At 40.5% G+C, this 19,277-nt stretch overlaps 1 protein-coding gene across 1 annotated transcript in view; it reads right to left on the bottom strand.

Annotated features, from left to right (window-relative positions):
- The window catches only part of snd1 (staphylococcal nuclease and tudor domain containing 1), a 179,187-nt gene extending 161,462 nt beyond the window's left edge, over nucleotides 1–17,725 (bottom strand). The window contains exons 1-9 of the mRNA XM_026146181.2: nucleotides 17,368–17,725; nucleotides 15,281–15,430; nucleotides 14,628–14,745; nucleotides 14,365–14,446; nucleotides 8,977–9,137; nucleotides 5,440–5,531; nucleotides 4,625–4,783; nucleotides 4,414–4,520; nucleotides 4,145–4,235 (exon numbers count right to left, since the gene is read on the bottom strand). Coding sequence (XP_026001966.1) covers nucleotides 4,145–4,235; nucleotides 4,414–4,520; nucleotides 4,625–4,783; nucleotides 5,440–5,531; nucleotides 8,977–9,137; nucleotides 14,365–14,446; nucleotides 14,628–14,745; nucleotides 15,281–15,430; nucleotides 17,368–17,442 — 1,035 coding nt within the window. The 5' untranslated portion in view covers nucleotides 17,443–17,725. The remainder of the gene's footprint in view (nucleotides 1–4,144; nucleotides 4,236–4,413; nucleotides 4,521–4,624; nucleotides 4,784–5,439; nucleotides 5,532–8,976; nucleotides 9,138–14,364; nucleotides 14,447–14,627; nucleotides 14,746–15,280; nucleotides 15,431–17,367) is intronic.
- Nucleotides 17,726–19,277: the final 1,552 nt, after the last annotated feature.

Below are 19,277 nucleotides of genomic sequence, written 5' to 3' on the forward strand. Positions count from 1 at the left end.
TGAGAGATGCAGGTCTGAGCGATGTATCAACCACAATTTGGACTGCGTGGGTGTTTGTGTGGCTGCAGCTGTGGTAGAAAAACAAACCAACCAAAAACTGAGAAAAAGTTGAAACTTTATGTCGATACTGCAGACACAAATCCAGGTATATTAGGCTCATTGGGAGATTCATTATTCCATGAAAACAAATCAGACTGCCGTTGCATTTTGCCACCAGAGAACAGAAATTAGACCAGCCCACATGCTAAATAGGCTGCCTGCAAAAGCAGCCAAAATACATCATACACTAATCACTGAGCTGAGTGGGAGAGATACAGAGACTTAGGGAGCAGGAGGGAGAGAGACGGAGAAGGGGAGAGGTGTAATGAGTAAGTGCGAGGGGACGCGTGCGTGCACATAGACGCGCGCACACATACCAGCCTACATGCATTCACACTGTAACAAGGTCATTTTGTGGCCTGCCCAAGTAAATAAAGTGCAAGAGAGAGAACGTGGCGGGAGCAGAATAAAAATGGCTCAGCATTTACTGGCTAATTATCAGCTGGAGGAGGTGAGAGGAGCGAGGCGAAGGAGGACAGATCAACACACACCAAGATAGACGAACAGAAAGCTGGAGCGAGCCAGGGAGATAGAGTGTAATCTCACAGCAAATATCACAGGAACAGAGACAGAGGAAAAGATGGAGAATAGATCGAAAAATAGAGCAAAAACTCTTTGGAAAGTTAGCTGCCACGAGGGTTGAGCGAGCAGGCAGAAGAGACAAACAGGCTGGCAGCATGACTCACTGGTCTATTCTGCTACTCGAACGGTGGGGATCTACTGCCACCCTCTGCCTAGTAATGACATGACATCTGCAGTGGTCAAGATCAGTCATAGCGCAAGGAGAATCTTGGCTACTATCGGGGAAAGTGCTGGTTGACTCTCACGTTTATTCAGTTGGTTTTAACCACATGGCCACATGTGGGCTTAGCCAGGACTTGGTCATTACTTGCCTCACATCACCAATGCACTGTGTTCCATGTGGACACCAGTGGATTTGATCCAAATGCCATGGTTTAACATAAAGGTTTAAATGCCATCAAAGCTGCATATAGGGATAACAAGCATATCACATAGATATGACAAGCACTTAATTTGCACAATGCTGTACAAAAACACTAAACAGCAGGGGTAGGGAACTCCAGGCCTCGAGGGCCGGTGTCCTTAGATGTGTCCTTCATCCAAAACAGCTGATTTAAGTGGCTAAACGACCTCCTCAACATGTCTTGAAGTTCTCCAGAGGCCTGGTAATGAACTAATCATGTGATTCAGGTGTGTTGACCCAGGGTGAGATCTAAAACCTGCAGGACACCGGCTCTCGAGGCCTGGAGTTCCCAACCCCTGCTTTAGAGGGACTCTAGCCCAGGGGTGTGCAATCTCAGTCCACGAGGGCCGGTGTCCCTGCAGGTTTTAGATCTCACCTTGGGTCAACACACCTGAATCACATGATTAGTTCGTTACCAGGCCTCTGGAGAACTTCAGGACATGTTGAGGAGCTAATGTAGCCATTTAAATCAGCTGTGTTGGTTCGAGGACACATCTAAAACCTGTAGAGACACCGGCCCTCGTGGACTGAGATTGCCCACCCCTGCTCTAGCAGGGATGTTTTTTTGTTTTCTTACTTTACTGCTGCTCAACTTTAGAGTTTAACCTGCAAGCCTTTCTCTCCAAATGTGTCATTTTGTTTTGTTATTTTAAGAAGCTGTCAGATATTAAGCCCAGTTTGTCTGACTTGGTTTAAAGGCAGTGCACATGTCACCTTTCTGTCTTACACACAGTATTAAGCCATACTTACTAATTGTATTTTGCACCTATGCCTCATTACATTTAACAGCACACGCATAAGCCTTTTTACTCCCAACACCGATCAGAAAATCTTTATGCAACTACTAAAACTCCCAGCTGGAGAGCAGTAAATCCAGATACCTTATACATATGATTCTTATGGATTTGGATGAGCTCATCACCAGCAGTCTTCCTGACAAGCCGCTGATGAGCTTGGCAAAGGGCTTTACAGTACGTCACCCTTTGTCTATCACCTTGCAAGTCAGTGGTTACCTGGGGGAGAAAGGGGGTACTATTGGGACATGGCCTACATTCCTATTCTTTAGTCCCAGCAGAGGAGGGGGAGAAAGAGTCGAGACAGTCAAAAAGGAAGATGCGTCAGCAGGATTGACTTGTGGGGATTGGACCCGCTGCGTCTCTCCACTCTATCCATCACTCAGGTAATAAGAAGTGAAAAGCAGAGTGGATGAGGAGAGGGGAGGAGTGTATGATGATGGGATTGATGGATAAAAGTGTCCTTGTGAGAGTGGCTGCACTGCAGCATTAGGTGCCGACAAAAGTAACAGGGACGAGTGCAGAAGGGGAGTGACGGGCCTGCGTAACTTTAGCCTGCCCGGTATGTACTTAGCGTTAAAACAGTTCAACTAGCTGCAGGGTCAACAAGACACTTTCCATCAAATCAATTTTTAAGGGAACATTTTTAGACCTGCGTGGTCCTCCTGCCATCTCAGAGGCTTATCACTCACTGGAATTACTTTGCAAGCTATAACAGACAGCATTTTAAGTTATAGAAAGAAGTTGCACTTTAAAGGAGATCACCCAGACGAGTCACCACATCCACAAAGTACGATATCTAAACTAATGCCCAAATAAACTGGCTAACATAGCAGCAGCTGACACTGAGCAAGCTTAAGCTGCAAGGTAAGTAAAGGACAAAGAAACATCCTGAGAAAAAATTCAAAAGTGCATCAAAGTTTAACTGGGGGCATGAGCAGTGCACTGCAGGAGGCCAAAATAAATAAATAAATAAAAAGAAAAAAAAGACTGACTACTCATTTCCTTTTCATCCTATACACATCCACACAAACCTACCCTTTCAGTGTCTTCTTTAACCCTCTACCTCTCACTTTTTTATATTCTCTGTGCCTGCTTTTCATACACTCCCCTGAGCTCACCACCAAATGTTCCCTCACTTGCACACTGCCCACATTCAGCCCTCTTTTACTGAGGGGGTTCACAGAGATCTAAACGCAGCTCGCACCGATAATATAAATGTTTTATCCTCTCTCAATCCTCTTCCCTCTGACTCAGGAAAAAAAATATACATGCTCATAGTTTTCTTTTGGTGCCTTCTATATGCTTGTGCAGTTTATCAAATTCATTCTGTAAGCAGATTGCCAAAGCAACACCTTTTATGTAACCCTTAGGCCGGGTATGAATTTTTAAGGGTCTTAAAAGTTTGGGGTCTGGAGGGAGCAAATGCAGACAAAAGAAACTTCCAAAAGGCTCAACTTTTTTCTTTTTATTAAGCGTTTCCAGAGAGAAAAATATATATATTTACTAAGGGGAAGGTATGGGGGCAACTAGCCAAAATGCTCAGAAGGGGCCACATTTAAAGCTGACGCTTTAAGGCTAGAGTTGCTTTACTGCATTAAAGTGCCCTGTAATGTGTTATCTCATTGTGACAACAAGGTTAAGCTATATTACCAAATGTATCAAGGAGTCAATCTTATTTGGTTTGAACCGGTATGTGCTGACATTTAGGATGGACTGCACATCCACTGTACTTGATATTATGGATGTTTCTTTTCTCCCGAGGGCCGGGCCAATAACCTCCAAAGCTAATATCTCTAGTTGTTGGCTTTTGGGGTCGTTCTGTGCCGCTGCTACAGCACACGCCAGCAATTTGGCACTAATTTGCCTGGGGATTGCTTCAAGGTTGCTGTTAAGCATTCCTTGTACCTTTACTGAGGGGATCTTTTCTCCCTATATATTCATTGGGGTGTGTAAACGTGAAAGCAAGAAGTGTCAGGAAGAGATAATTCATTACAAGCATCAGAGTGCTCGTGCTTTTGCTGCGATACCGAGAGAAAATTGGAAATGCAGCAGAAAGCATCAACTTGTGAATCCAAGTGAAGCTGCCTTTCTCGCTTCCTTTTACAACCAAATTTAAGTCTTACACATACTTAACAATGCCTTCATGTCATGCACAAAGATTTACACTCTACACATGCTCTCGCTCCCCCCCCGATGAAGCAAAATGATCCTCATAACAAGCCCCTTCTTAATAAGACTACAAATTACCACTTTAAGTCCTCACCTTAGCTACAAATTGCCTGTCCTTCTGATCCAAGTTGGCTGTCGGCGCCACATAGTCTTTCCAGATCCGAACCTTGCGCTCTTTAGCAGATCTGGAAAGACAACGACAAATAAAATTTAAAATAAAAACATAAAATACTCATCATTAGTCAGATATCAGGAGATATGATTTAATCAAGTGACTAGAAATATCCAGTTGGCTGGAAAACACTAAAAACAGGTGATTAAATCGAATTTGGCTTGTGTCAAAATGTATTTTCTGTTGCGTACCGTTCAGCAGCTCTGAGTTTTTCAGCTCCCTGGGTGTAAACAGCCATGGACCAGTCCACACAGCGTGCAAACCCTTCTTTCAGCAGGAGTTCTGTGATGTTACCATTCTGAGACAAAATCAAATGAGCACAGTCAAAAAAAACCAAAAGGAATAAAACGAAAAGCCAAGAATTAACAATGTCACCACTAGGTACTGATTCCGGTGTTTTACCGGGTGAAGGATGGTGCCCAGTATGATCTGGTTGGGGCAGCTCTCCAGGATGATTTGAACGTCTCGCTGAAGAAGACGGGATTCAGTGAAGAATCTGGCCTCTGCTGCGAATGGCTCTGGCGTTTCTGTACCATCTCCTTCCCTCTTGAATGTGGGACACTGAGAGGAAGAGAAACGGAAAAAGAAATATAGATTACCCATGCACTAATCAGTGTATGTTTTCCAAGTATTTGTGCATTAAAATGTATAACTGATTAAATACACTTTGCAAGAAACTCTTTTCACTGTGCCTGCCGTCTTCTTAACTGTTGTCACCTTGATGTGCATGTTATCTCTAATCATGTCTGAAGCGTGGCAAAATACCAGACAAATATAAGCGCCATGGGCGACACAAGCAGACAAGTCTTTGAACAATGAGGCGAAGAACACCTTGAAATGAATGAAATGTCTTCAAGTGGGGGATGAAAAACATTATTTATCTTAAGTGATCTATTGGCAAAGCTGGACTTGATGAAAGAGACTAATGGGCAAATGTGCAAGAACACCACTGCTAGAATAAACAGACTAAAGGAAGTGACAGAAAGAGACATTACTTATGTAAAAAAAAAAAAAAAAAAAAGAAATAAAAAAGGGTGGGGGTTTTGGAAGGAACCGTCAAAAACCACCAAAAAAAAAAATAGCTGGGTGGCTTTTATTTAACTACATGTTGTTACTTCAATCTCCTTGCAGAAACTGCAGAGACTTAATTGTTTAAAGCAAATAAAACCACACTATGTAACATGTAATTGTATGTGCAGCAAATAAGTGGTGGTTACCTTAATACCAGACAGCATAACAGTGACCAGATAGTAGTCTGGGAGCAGCAAGGCACGAACAACGCTTCCATCCCGCACGTGCTCGATGATGGCTAAAGGGAGAAGAGACAACATAATGTAAAATCAAAGATTGTGTGTCAAATTATGATGTGCTTAAATACCTCAAGTTCTTAAAGTTAAATGTAACTGTTGTGAACTACACAAAACTAAATCACGCAACTGCTGGCTTAGGAAAATGTAGAGTTTAAAAGATAGAAATCTAGGAGTGAATTATTAGTGATCCAGGGTGCAATCCAATTGCTTTTAGAAAGCTCAATGAGTGATTGTTATTGAACTCAAAACAGGAACCAGGCACACACAACCCAATGATTTAATGAACAGTGTGACTGAAAAGAGTTGTCCTCTGAGAGGAGAAAGTCACAGACTGAACTCCACATCAAAGTCACATTTCATCCAAAACCCACTACTCTAGATTTAAAGGAAGAACACTTCCTTCTTTTTGACATCAAAAGGCTGTGATCAGTTTGAGCTCATGTTGGTTAAAATGAACTGGAATACTTTTCACACCCTTAAAAGTAACATCGTGTTCATAAACTGCTGCTTCGAATGATTTTGCAAAAAATATAATTAACATGATATGACAACTTTGTGGAACACACATTTAACAAATCACTAGAAATACCTTCTTTCATCTGTGCAATGCTGTCAAAATTAGGAACATCCTGTTTCGGAGGGACGCTGAAAAACTACTCTATCATTATTTATTTTCACTGCTGTAATTCCCAGTCATCTGGTTGTCCTAAAAATCTTTAGTTGACTCAACATGCTGTACAAAAAGTACTAACCGGAAAAAGGAGATCACATTTCTCCCATATTACCATCTCTTCTAATGTTAAATTGAGAACTGAATTTAAGAGCTTTTCTCATCACAAACCTAACCTTTGGAAACAGCTTCTCATGTGAGCTCAGGAGACAGACGCACTAACCTTAAAACTTTTTTCTTTTATAAACCTTGAAGTTAGGGGCTAGGTCAGGTGACTCTGAACAATCTTGAATTTAGAAAGCGCTGTAAGTTCAGGCTGCAGAGGGACGTCTCATTCACCTCTCCTTCACGCCATAGTGTGGTAATAGAGCAATTAATTCGCTTTTTTTTTTTAAATTATGTGTTCTGTATTATTTACCTTTTCTCTAAGTTGTGTATGAATGAACTAAACCCTTTAAAAGACACTTTTGTTAGGCGCCCATTTAGCTCAGAGAGCAGCGGCCCAGGTTTGAGTCCCGCCCGTGGCCCTTTGCAGCATGTCTTGCACCCCTCTTTCCTCATCTTCCTGTCTATCTTCACTGTTTCACTATCCAACAAAGGCAAAAATGCCAACAAATTATCTTATAAAACACACTTTTGTTTAATAAATGTATGATAAGCTAATGAAGAGTCATGTAAATAATCAAGAATACAAAACTGCTTGAAATAATAACAATGATAATAATAATACTAAAGTTATAATTAACCAGCTTTAATCCACTGTCTCTCGCAGTCTGTTTTTTAATCCTCTTTATTTCGAGTATTTGCAAAAAATGAGAGCCTGTTCTGTCTGTCTGCTCTTCCTTGTTAAGAGTTCTTTTTCTCCACTGTCACCACATGTCACTTCATGGGGGACTGTCTGATGATTGGTGTTTTTACCTTATAATTTAAACTAGGGGTGGGGGAAAAAAATCGATACTGTGTAGTATCGTGATACTTTGTTTGCTAATAATGTATCGATACAGGTACAGCAGAAATCGATATTTTAGTTTAAAACTTTTTTATTTAATGTAAAATTATGTAACTTTACATTATGTAAAATGTAAAATTATATTTTGTTTTAATTTACTTTCAAATTCTTCAGTTGCTGAAGGGGCTGCATAGTTTTCACAAATTGCATAGTTCAGAATAGCTATAATCGTTCGTGGTTCGTGGCTCAAGAGTTGGGAGTTCGCCTTGTAATCGGAAGGTTGCCGGTTCGAGCCCCGGCTTGGACAGTCTCGGTCGTTGTGTCCTTGGGCAAGACACTTCACCCGTTGCCTACTGGTGGTGGTCAGATGGCCCGGTGGCGCCAGTGTCCGGCAGCCTCGCCTCTGTCAGTGCGCCCCAGGGTGGCTGTGGCTACAATGTAGCTTGCTATCACCAGTGTGTGAATGTGTGCGTGAATGGGTGGATGACTGGATATGTAAAGCGCTTTGGGGTCCTTAGGGACTAGAAAAGCGCTATATAAATACAGGCCATTTACCATTTAATTGTACCAGATGGTTGCATTCAGTTAAGTTGGACTAGACTGTAATACAAACCGTTCAGTTTGTCAACAATAAAACTGAGTGAAATGAGAGAAAGACTGAGTGTGAGACTTTGTTATTAGATAAAATGAATATTGATAAAGTTTACCTTTATGTACAGAATCTGAATATCGCAAAATATTTTTAAAAAATTGCAATAATATCGTATCGTGCATTAAGTATTGTGATAATATCGTATCGTGGGATGTATGGTGATTCCCACCTCTAATTTAAACTCCCTTGAGATCACTTTTGTTGTTGAACTGACACTACATGAATAAAGCACTTTGACTGTGGTCAGCTTGAATGTATGCTTCATAATTTCCCAGTACATACTTCTTTCATAATTCTTTGTGTGGGGGGAAAAAAAACAACCAATTTATATGCATTACAACAGACTTCAATGCAGGGGCATTTAATCTAGACAGGTTTTTAGGTAACTGTTAAAAAAAGGAATTTCACACCTAAATAATCTTCTGCGATCGGCTCACTCAGTGTCTTAAAGGTTTCTCTCTATAGAACATGTGAATGTACAGGTGTTACATGCATGTCAATGGGAACAGGGAGTAGCATGAGCAGATGAGAGAAACTGGCATACCCATTTTTAAACAGCTATTTTTTGTGTGTAGAATACTTCAACTGGATTGCTGCCTCCAATTTTAAAATAGCCCTGAGATTCTCATAAATGGCAAGAATAAGAAATGAAAGAAAGAAAAAGTGCCCCTTGTTCATTTTTCTATTCCGCAGAAGGGTGGTGAAATGAGCTTAACCACTGTTACCGGCACTCTTCTCGAAATAGAGTGGCACATTACACCTCGAATAGGTCGAGATGAGGGCCAAAGGAATGAGCTGGTGAAGAGCGAGACAGTGTGTGCCCTTACATGCCATGAAGTGGATATTCAGGACAAAACATCCAAGCCCACATCAACTGATTTCTGCTGCCTTATAAAGATATGATCTAAGAGTCTTAACTTTAAATAAGATCAGTTTTTCTGAAGAATCTTACAGATCACAATATTAAAGGGAAAAAACAGCACTGCCCAAACTTTCCTGCTCTAAAGTTATTTAGTACAATTCAACATGTAGTGCTCATGAGGCCCATGATCCAAATAAACAAACAGAGGTTATGTATGTAATCTCTTTTTACATTTTCATGTATTGTTTTTCTTCATAGGCCAAACATTCATTTTTCAAGAGTGAGGTAAAAGTCCATCTAATATTCCTTACCATTGATAGGTTTCTGGTGCAAGGAGTCGACAAAGTTGCGGGGATTCTCTATGGTGTACTTGATGTTGCGGATAGTCTGCGCGCCACCACCCTCGCTCCACAAACCCTTCTTAGAGGCCTTTGACTGGTCCTCCAAGTCACACAGTCTGGCCTGCTCTGGACTGAAAAAACCAAAACCAAAAAATGAACACCCACAAAAAACACTTTTCAAAATTTTGACCGCTCTTAAAGCTGTAAAATCTGTATGGTGCTAAATGTATATGCAAGAAATAACATCGCTAACTTTTCTCTATATGAGCTTTGTGATGCAATTTTAAATATGTGGAAAACTATGGGAGAGATATTTTGCCAATTGACAAGCCCTCTATTCTATGAGAACTTGAATGCAGCCGCAGTGTGTGGGCTCATCACTGCAGGGGCAGTTGAGTTTCTCTAATTTTAACAAACCGCGAGACCAAAACGAAAAACTCCATGGCAACTATAAAAGATTCCCTTCGGTGAAAACGCAATGCAGCATGAAACCTTGCCACTGCGGCACTACTTTATATGTGGCTTCTCACCAACCTTGAAATTTAAATGATTTCTGTTAAAGAACACAGGTGCATTAAAGCTGTAACAGCTTGAGTTAAATATTGTTACATGTTACAAACAGCACCTACAAAGATTAGCGGGTCTTTGAGCACCATAAAACCGTTCTGACAACCACCACTGGCTCAGCGTGTTAACAAGCTGCAATTAATTTCACACTGGTTAGAGAGACACACACACATTGTATTTAACAAGCAGGAAAAGGTTTTGATTGTAGAGTCGCTACCCTTGTTAAGTTCAACATGCTTCTCTTATGCCGGCTGTCGATTCAAAGCTCTATACCAGTAGGCCAAAAAATTACCATAACAATAACTACAATTACAACAACTGACTTCTGTCATGTTGGCTTCATCGCAAATTCACAGAACTACAGCCCCAACTGGAGGTTTTTTATTCCCACACAACAAAACTGTCACAAGCTATGCAAAAGTGATAATTTAAAAAAAGAAAAGGACCGTACGTGCTTGCAATGGTTTTTAGCTTTGTTAAATTAAGTGCCGGTTCCAAAAAAAACTGCACTCTTATATTATTGGCAACCAGCTGATGACCAGATTACAACTGCTTAAAAATGTATCTGAGCATTTTGTGAAGCGACAATAACAGTGTTTAACAGCTCCTTCAAAAGCAGCCACGCAGCTGGCTACAAACGCCATAATTAATTCCATGCTGGCTTCCTAAATTGTGCAGCCTAATGCCATTTGAGAGGCCTCGCACAACTTTAATTATTCAGAACTTCAATTGGCCGGCGGGTTTTTGTTTTTCCAAGAAGCAAAGGCCGACCGACTGGGAGTTGCGGTCTGTGACAAGAGGTTTTTAAAAATAAACAGAGAAATTGAAATTTTTCGCATCTTGCTTCACTTTGCAGAGCCAACAAAGTGGCTCGCATTTAAAATGCCACACACATACGGACACACAATATCCCCCCCCCCCATCTCCAGCTGTGTGCACTTAATTGGGCTTTTGGCCACGCGCCCAAAATGCAGTCAAGTTCACTTTCCCCTCTACACTGATTTAGCTACAAACTTCAGATTGAATTGAAACAGTTTCTTGCTTACTGAGCAACAATGGTGAAACTTTTCTGTAAGAAGTCCATTTTGTTTAAGCTACTTAGTATTTAAGAACCAGACGGGAACAGAAACCTACAAAGATACAGAAAGAGAAACTAAGAATGCAATCAAGGAATGCAGACTGAAGAAAAATAATAAAGCCACAAAATAAAAGGAGAGCAACTCATAAGCAGAGATTGGTTAAGATATAGAAATAACTTCATGTGTGGAGGAAGACGATAGCAAACTTATCCATGTCTCCAAATAGACCGCTTTCTTTTTAGGTCAGCAACTCTTCCAACCAACACTACTTCAAATCAAAACAGATATTGACGGGTGAGAGAGCGAAATACTGAGCAAGACTGCTGGAGAAACAAGGGCCAAGGAGAAGCTTTCCAATTCCCTTATATTTGAACATGCTGTAGGCTAAATCTTTCATCACCTCATGTCTCCCTTGTGCAACCCAAAATACCATAAACAGATACAAAAATGCGGAACTTTAGTAAACGGTTCCCTCTAGTCTTCATACAGTTCGAAGAGGTTATAGTAAGTCGTGTTCCCTGGTGTACTTGACTGGAAGGGTTCCACTCCCTGTGAATAGTGAGACCTAGAAGAAAAACAGCTTATCCCTCAGACAGTTACACCCCTCAACCAGTACTCCTCTGGGGCTCCAGTTAAAAAGAAGCAACGGGAGGGGTGGGGGGGGGGGGGGGGGGGGCTCTGATGGGTGGGCTTTATAAACCAATAAGTCGAGCTCCCCCTTCATCCTGTGGCTTTAATATTTCACAAGGAAAGTGCAACACACTGGAATCTAACCAATTTTCAGGGTCTAGCTTTTCTTTGTAAACAGATTACCAATTTACAAAGAAAAAGCAGGCAGACATAGTGACAGAGGCTAAGATGCAACACTAAAAAGACGAGACTGATGACTGAACTCAATACAGTCCCCTTATGGTTCAGCACTACAGACAGCATTTTCTACGACTGATCAAGTCAAAGCAAAAATCATTCAAATGATGAATCTGTTAGCTTCGATATGAAAGCTAAACACATATTTCAATTCTAACTTCTAAAGGAGAAAAAGAAAGGAAAAAAAACAGAATAGTAATAGTTTTCTTATAAATGGCGCTGGTAGCATTACAAAAAGTGTCATTAAATACAGTACCATCCTAACATGGTGTACTGCTGTGCACCAAATTTGTGAACAGGCTAAGCTGCAGCTTCAGTTTCTGAGCACATGTTTAACTGCACTGTCCAAAGCCATCATCATTATCATCAGCTCCATAATTATCACACCATAGTTTGTATGATCAATGTAGCCAGTCATGAAGAGCAATGATACTGTTGGTTAGTGCACTCGCAAAAAACTGAGGCCTCGAGTCCTTCCTGAATAATGGGTTCCCCCTTTGGCCAAATGATGCCAGCTTACACTTTAAGCATAATTTACATTAGTGCTTGTTCTAGGCCATTGCGCAGAATGCTTGAAATAGGTCATTAGTTGCAAAATAGTCACATCATCTCTGTTCATATTGGAAGATATAAATGTAGCAGCGTGAGTCAAATTGCTTGTAATGTGTGTAATGTGCAAATACTGCCACTGGGGGGGATATACAGCACTCTGTCCTATAGCTCTGCATGTGCAAGTGTATTTAGGGAATTACTGCCTAAGGGCAATGTGGCAGAAAAGAGTTTCAGAGGGACACTGATATAGCAGCAGGGTAATGCTGCCACCATCTGGGATACTTTGGCTCCATCTCAATTCTCTACAGTCTAACTAGTTGAGGACTTATGTATATCTCCCTACGGATTTTCCAGTTTTGTACTGCGATAAGCCTTAGCAAGAAGATTACCTCATGTTGCCAAAAGTGATTTCCTCCCTGTTCCAAGTGCGAAGTGTTTAGATGCAAATTAAACTCTCTGACATCAAAATTACTTTAATAGCACTGACTGAGCCAGCAATCTTTAAGTGGAACAAATCTACAATATCAGTTACATATATAATGACCCACTTATGGTTTGTTGTGCCAACATATTTGATTATGGCACCCTAACACATAAAATACAACCAACTAAAATTGTACATAGCACGCACTCTATGCAGATGCCACCTGAAAGCTTCATGTATGCAAAAATGTTACTACATCTGACATCATAGGATAGTCTATGCTACTGTTATGGCAAAGTTACCAGGGTGCTCAGTCACTTTCAGCACAGCAAACATCTAAACCGCCTGCAGTCACAGCAGCAGATAAAATGCACAAGACTGGGACTGAACATGTCTCTCGTGTATCTTTGAGATGCCAACCACCTTGGAGAACACCCTAAGTGGCAAAAGCATGTACACCCTAACGTTCTACCTCGTCATTTAGATAAAAACATTCATCTCTTGTATGCTTCTGATTTCCCTGTCTTAAAGCGCTGTTGTATAAACATACACACTTTCGTTTTGTCTTGATGACAAAGCCATAAAGACCTAATGTTTGAAAGTCTGTCTACTCTTTACTGGAGCCAGTGTTATATAATGCATGTTGCCACGGATCATTTGCATGTAAGCAATGAAGCTGAAAGGACTAAAAGTGACCCAGTCTGAATGACAATGCTGTCATGTTAGCAGACTGATGATGCCAGTAATGTTTCTCTCAGTTAATAAAACAAATGGCCACATTATTTTTAAAAGATCCTCATTTTAGTTTCTAGTTCCTAGTTTTAGTCTCTGCACATAGATGACATCTTTATCTTATAAAGGATATCTTATATCCATCCAGATCAAATTAGACCATGTCTTTGAAAAAAACAAAACCATTCATTAGAATTGTGAAATTACCAACTTGGATCAGGTCTAGACCTGCTGTGCTGTCATCTGGCTGGAGAAGATTCTGAGTAATTATTTACTTTTGCTTTCACTACCAAGCTAAAGCTTTCATAGACGTAACATAGGGTTTAGAGATGTAGAGCACTCATTGATACAACAATTATAATCAATAACCAGACAAGACAAGACAAAACAAGCCTCAAAACAATTTGAGCACAGAAGAAGGATGTATCAGGTACATTTCTATCTGGTCTTTCTGAATAGGCCGTCTGCACTGACCTTGACAGACTCGAGTAACTCCTGCTACCATCACCCTGACATTTTAACCATATCACATCCCAAACATATGTTGTATAAACAAAACATTCTTGAAAGCAGTCGAAGAACTCATTGTGAGTGGATAGTTTTCTTGAATCTTATTTCTGCAGGTGTGTCTTCCCTCACTCACTTACATACTGCACTTTTTAAACAATAACAGAAAAGTTTATTACTCATTATGGGCGATTTGTTTTTCAAATATTCTGATTTTAAAAAAATACATATATTATCCAGTAAGTGTACTTTTTAAACTCTTATTATAAATTCTGCATCAGCCACAATGCAATGGGATCGGATGGGCAGCAACACCTAAACGTGTTGACATCGTGTCCCACGAGAAGTATTCACGAGTACTGTCTAATCATGTGTCAGCCATGCCTGTGATCTCAACTACATACTTACATACTTTTATGACAATTACTTTTACACAGCTGCAATGCTATGGTGCCTTTTTTTTCTCAACATAATTAAAACATACACAGAAGCTACATGCAAAAAAAAAAAAAAAAGTCTCCCAACTGGTTAAAAAAAACAACTATGTTTAAGATTCCAAAAATCATAAAAAATGAAACTCTTAAAACAAACACTAATACATAACAGAAAGAATAGAACCAAAAATCTTACTTGTTCCCTCTGAATCCTTCCCTGCGGACTGTGGCAAGGCCTTCGGACACTAAGGACTCAGCAATGTTTTCACCTGTTGTGTCTAAAATAAAAAGAAAGACAAAGAAAATGTATTACCATCACTAGTCTACCGCAATGTACCGTCAGAAAATTGCAAGCAACCTATGTTTTCCACATAATGACATGGCTTTATAATAGAAATACAAACTAAAGTTACAATTTTAAAAAGAAGCATAATTGTAGTTTAAGAAATGGCACTACACCTTTCCCCAGGTAGACCATGCCGTATTCCCTGTGCATATTCTTGTATTCCACTGTGAAGCACACTTCTTTGCCGATTAGCTTCTTCCGCAGGAACTCTCTGGCTTGGAAGGCCCATGGCTACATTGCAGACAAGAAAAGGTGACATTTGACTCATCAGTAGATGTCAGTATCAGTAGATGTAAACAAATAGTAAAGACATACTGGCTCAGGTACAAATCCAATCCTTTCTTTTGGATAAAACATGTTGGGGAACCACCTACAGCTTAAACTTCCTTTAGCCTCCAAGGTTCACAGCCACAAGACCAGCATAAAGGTGTGTTGTATTGACATGAAAATAGCCACACTAATGCTGGCCCCTTCTTAAATATGTCACTGAAACAATTAAAATTGTGTACTAATGCTATGTCCCTGATGCACATGCAAATGACTTGATTCATTTGGTCAATGTCTCAGCAAGTGTGCACATTTCCTTTATGTGAGAAACCAGCCAAATCAACAAATGCAGGTCCTTTAAATTTCATTAAGCATATGACCTGCACTTACTCTTTAACACACTGACTCTGATTTTTCCACGACACACCATTATTGGTAACATACTGACACTGATATGTGTCAAACATAAATATAAACACAAACCAACAGAACCACTCACCTCATCAGGGGTGTCCTTGCTGTCGGGCTGGCCCTGTGCGGCTCGGCGGGCCAAGGCCCCAGCTCGGATATTGCTGAGATTGATCTGACGCTCTGGGGGTGGGCCACCTCGAGGCTGACCCCGAACTATGATGGCACAGCCTGACAAGACCTGGCAAAGAAGACAATATAAATGGTCAGTTCGGTACGACAGAAGCAAAAGTACGAATATTGGTTAAAAACACCACAGATTCTGCTCTTAAACCATAATAATTTCACACACACACAGATGTGAATAAAAGCTGTGGAATTATTTAAATTGGTGTGACATTAAATACAATTAGTCAGCAAAAGAGGAAATCAACAGTGTGGATGCTAATGTGCCTGTACAATTGACTGGAAAGGAGCTTCGTACTACGTTACTATGGTGACTGTCATTCAAATGCAAGGCGAGATCAGCCCATGTGATGGCACAGATAACCTCCTGTCGGGTTTGACAACCATGGCATTTACACAAATCTGAGCAAACAACCTTTATCTGCTAACTCCCCAGGGTGTCTGCAGGAAGCATCACTGGGTGTTGTTGATCTAAGATCTGCTCTAGATAAATCAAATCAAAGGTGCTCCCACTAACCGACTCCACTCCCTACAAGTAAAGGCAAAACAGAGGTGTAGCTGTAACGAGTAACAGACAGTTACACCCTGAATTTTCTGCCTGACTCACTGATCACCTTTCTCAAATACAAACTCCTTCATAACAAAAAAACAGTTGTTCAGACTTCTTGTCATGCACCATAATGCATCAACTTCTTTCAGTGTTTTCAAAGGCTGTTGTTGTGATTTGGTCCTATTTAAATAAATTAAAAGACTGGGAAGCATCATTCTTTAATAGAGTGCAGAAATTGGACAGTAGTTTTTTGTCTGTTTGTTTCAAGTACGGAGGTCTGTATGGGCCACAAAGGGCAGTTGAAAAAACAAACAAACAACAACACTAACTTATTAATTTTGTCAGCTCATTCAAATGTTAAATGACTTAATTGAAACACACCATGAAACTGTCATCATGAGAGGTGCTTAAACGGATCTGTATGTACCAATTATATATATGAAAATTGTTTTAAACAAAGTAAGATAGCAGAAGTGCCCAGGCTGAAACTGAAAATACACGAGAAAAAAAACTGACACTGAATAAAGTTTCCCATGACTCAACCCTAAGCAACATATGGACAAACATAGGTTACACACAACCGAGATGAATGGCAGATTATAGGGGGCAAGAAAACTGCAGCTACGTGTCAGTTTTCTCTGGCTGGTTTTAACCAGCACACCGAGAAAATCCCTCGTCTGTGGCTTCAGCTGACGGGACACATCAGCCAGCTACTATCTTACAATGTCTGGAGCCCCGCCGTTATTAACAGACACTTTGAAGCTAGAAGATGTTTCAGCGGAACCCGCAGGAAACCGTGACAAAACGCGAAACGGCAACTAGAGGACAGGAGTTTCTCAACTTAGTTTATACGCTAGTCTGGGAAGCATTGATTAAACTGGTTTAGTCTGCGCTACTGCTCAACACAAAGTGGACAGTGTTTACAGACACAACGAACTTTGTTCATATAAATAACCAGTTGCTTTAAAGTAAATATAAGTTAGCTATTGGCTAGCATAGCCGTTAGCTGAGAAACTAAACATCTGGTGTCGTTACAGCTCCCACGTTACTAAAATGCAGTAGTTCCTAGGTAATTCGTCTACAAGAAAATGTGACTCAAACCAGTCAGTGGGTTTTAAAACAACTCAATTCCAATAAACTTTGAATTTCTAACCAAATAGTTTCCAGCTAACTATCAAGATAGCGACCATGCTAATGTTTCCTTCTGCTTACTAGCAGGCTAACAGATTTAGTGGCGAATCGCCTAAGATAGTTATTTAAACTTGTCAGCACCACATTGTCAACAGATGCATTCAACAGATCGTATTATTTGTAACGTCAAATAAGATCACTTAAGGCTATATGAGTTTTATGAGCCTTTATTAGCCCTTGGGTCCCTGAGCTAACTAGCTGCCTCCCTACACTCACGCAGTGTGTACACATATCCACGTTAGGCTCTTTACCATTTTCACGATTCCTCTTTGCAGAGGAGGAGCCGAAGCAGAGGCTGTCTGAGCTGGTCCCGAAACAGATGCCATGTCCACCGGTTTGAGATTCAACGCCGTTAACGGGTAACCAGGCAAGTGAGCTGGGACTCTGAGGTGAGTGACTGTTCTAATGAAAGCCAAGAGAAAAAGGCTGAACACCGATCAACACACACGTTATACCGGAAACACACTTTGCCACGCACGTGAAAATACTTCCGGGTCTGGAGACCAGCGTCAATGGAAGTTAATGGAGATGCTTTTTGACCGCGTAAGCGACTTGAAATAAAGACTTCCGGTGCAAGAGGTACGACACGTCAGCACAGTGTTACCCCAGATAACGCTGCCTTCAAGCCGTGTCGGAAAAACGTCAATTTCGTCACACACCTCCAAAGTGACAAATAAAATACATTAAAGGTTGGTCGATGGAAACAAAGAATATGTATTATAAACAATAATAACAGTGAAATAACGCAGATATATTCACAAATTTTAGCTTTAGAGTGGCAAGACTGAGAAGGTTTGGGCATTTGCAGAGGAAGGATAGTGGATATACTGGAGATATTGAATATGAAGCTGACAGGCAGGAGGAACAGAGGAAAACCAAAGAGAAGGTTTGTGGATGTCGTGAAGGACATGCTTAGTCTTGGTGTGATAGTGGTCTGTGTAAGTGATATTTCAAATAAAAGGCCAAACTGCCTGTATTGATTCTCCAGTTTAATCATACTGGAAGAAACCATCAGAATATCTGAATATATCACATCCTTCAATTACATCAATGAATAAACACAATCTCTCAGAAATTCCTTGTACTGATTTGCAGTAGGGAGGGAAGAAGTGGAATCAAACTATGCTGCTAAAATGTCTCCAACAGAATGCCAAGCATAAAGGTTTTGTTTTTTTCACTTCGGTTTGTCACCTGTGTTCTGTATATGAGCAGTGTGATATAGGCAGTTATGAAATTGCATACTTTAATGACTGATTATGCAGATCTAGAGAGTGCTTTTCCATTTGTAAACACTCTTCATTTTCATCACTATCATGATAGTTTTGGGCTTTAACTGTTTGAACTGTTCTTTTTTTCAGAGGGGAATGATTGTACAGCAAACATGTTTTATGACTAAAATAAGAATTGGGTGTTTCGTTTAGACATTGGAAAGGTTTCTTGGAGCTAATTCTAAACAACTGTAGATTTGAAGATCATCAGTTCAAACAGCTGTACATAAGTACAAGTTAGTTGGTTGTTTCACCACTTTGTCAAAGTCTGGAGGAAGACCTGGACTCTCACCCTTAGATGGAAGGGCATTTGTTAGGATGTTCGGGAACATCCCACAAACAATCAGAGCTCAAGGCTGCCATGAACTGGAAACTGCTGGAACACTAGGGTCACTGTCCACACTGAAGCAAGTTTTCCATGGGCTGTATCGACCAAGAAAGGAGACTCTGGTCTAAAATCAACACCGCCAAGCTTGACTGAATGTTGCAGCTGCACATGTGGACAAGCCAAATGCCTTTTAGAGAAAAGTTTTACTGGTACATTGCACAAAGTGGATGGAGTAATGAAGAAGGAGGACTACCCCCAGATTCTTTAACTTTACCTCAGTTCAAAATCTAGATGGGTGAAACTTGAACACATTTGGGTGTTCCAACAACACATCAAAACTGGTTTTGAAATAAGTAATGCAGTCTAGCATTACATTTCTGGAATGGATGTCTCAAAGCTCCAGCTTCAGCACAACTGAAAATCTGTGCTTAAAAGTTAAGTCCATGTCAGGAAACCAACCAATTTGAATGAACTTGACCAATTTAGACAAGAAGGGTAGTCAAATATCCAGCCAGAATGTTGCCATTAGCTTGTTTGAGGTATGTACATATTTAAGCCCGCATGT

The sequence above is a fragment of the Astatotilapia calliptera genome, chromosome 17, assembly GCF_964374335.1.
Source record: "Astatotilapia calliptera chromosome 17, fAstCal68.1, whole genome shotgun sequence".
In the NCBI taxonomy this organism is placed as follows: domain Eukaryota; kingdom Metazoa; phylum Chordata; class Actinopteri; order Cichliformes; family Cichlidae; genus Astatotilapia; species Astatotilapia calliptera.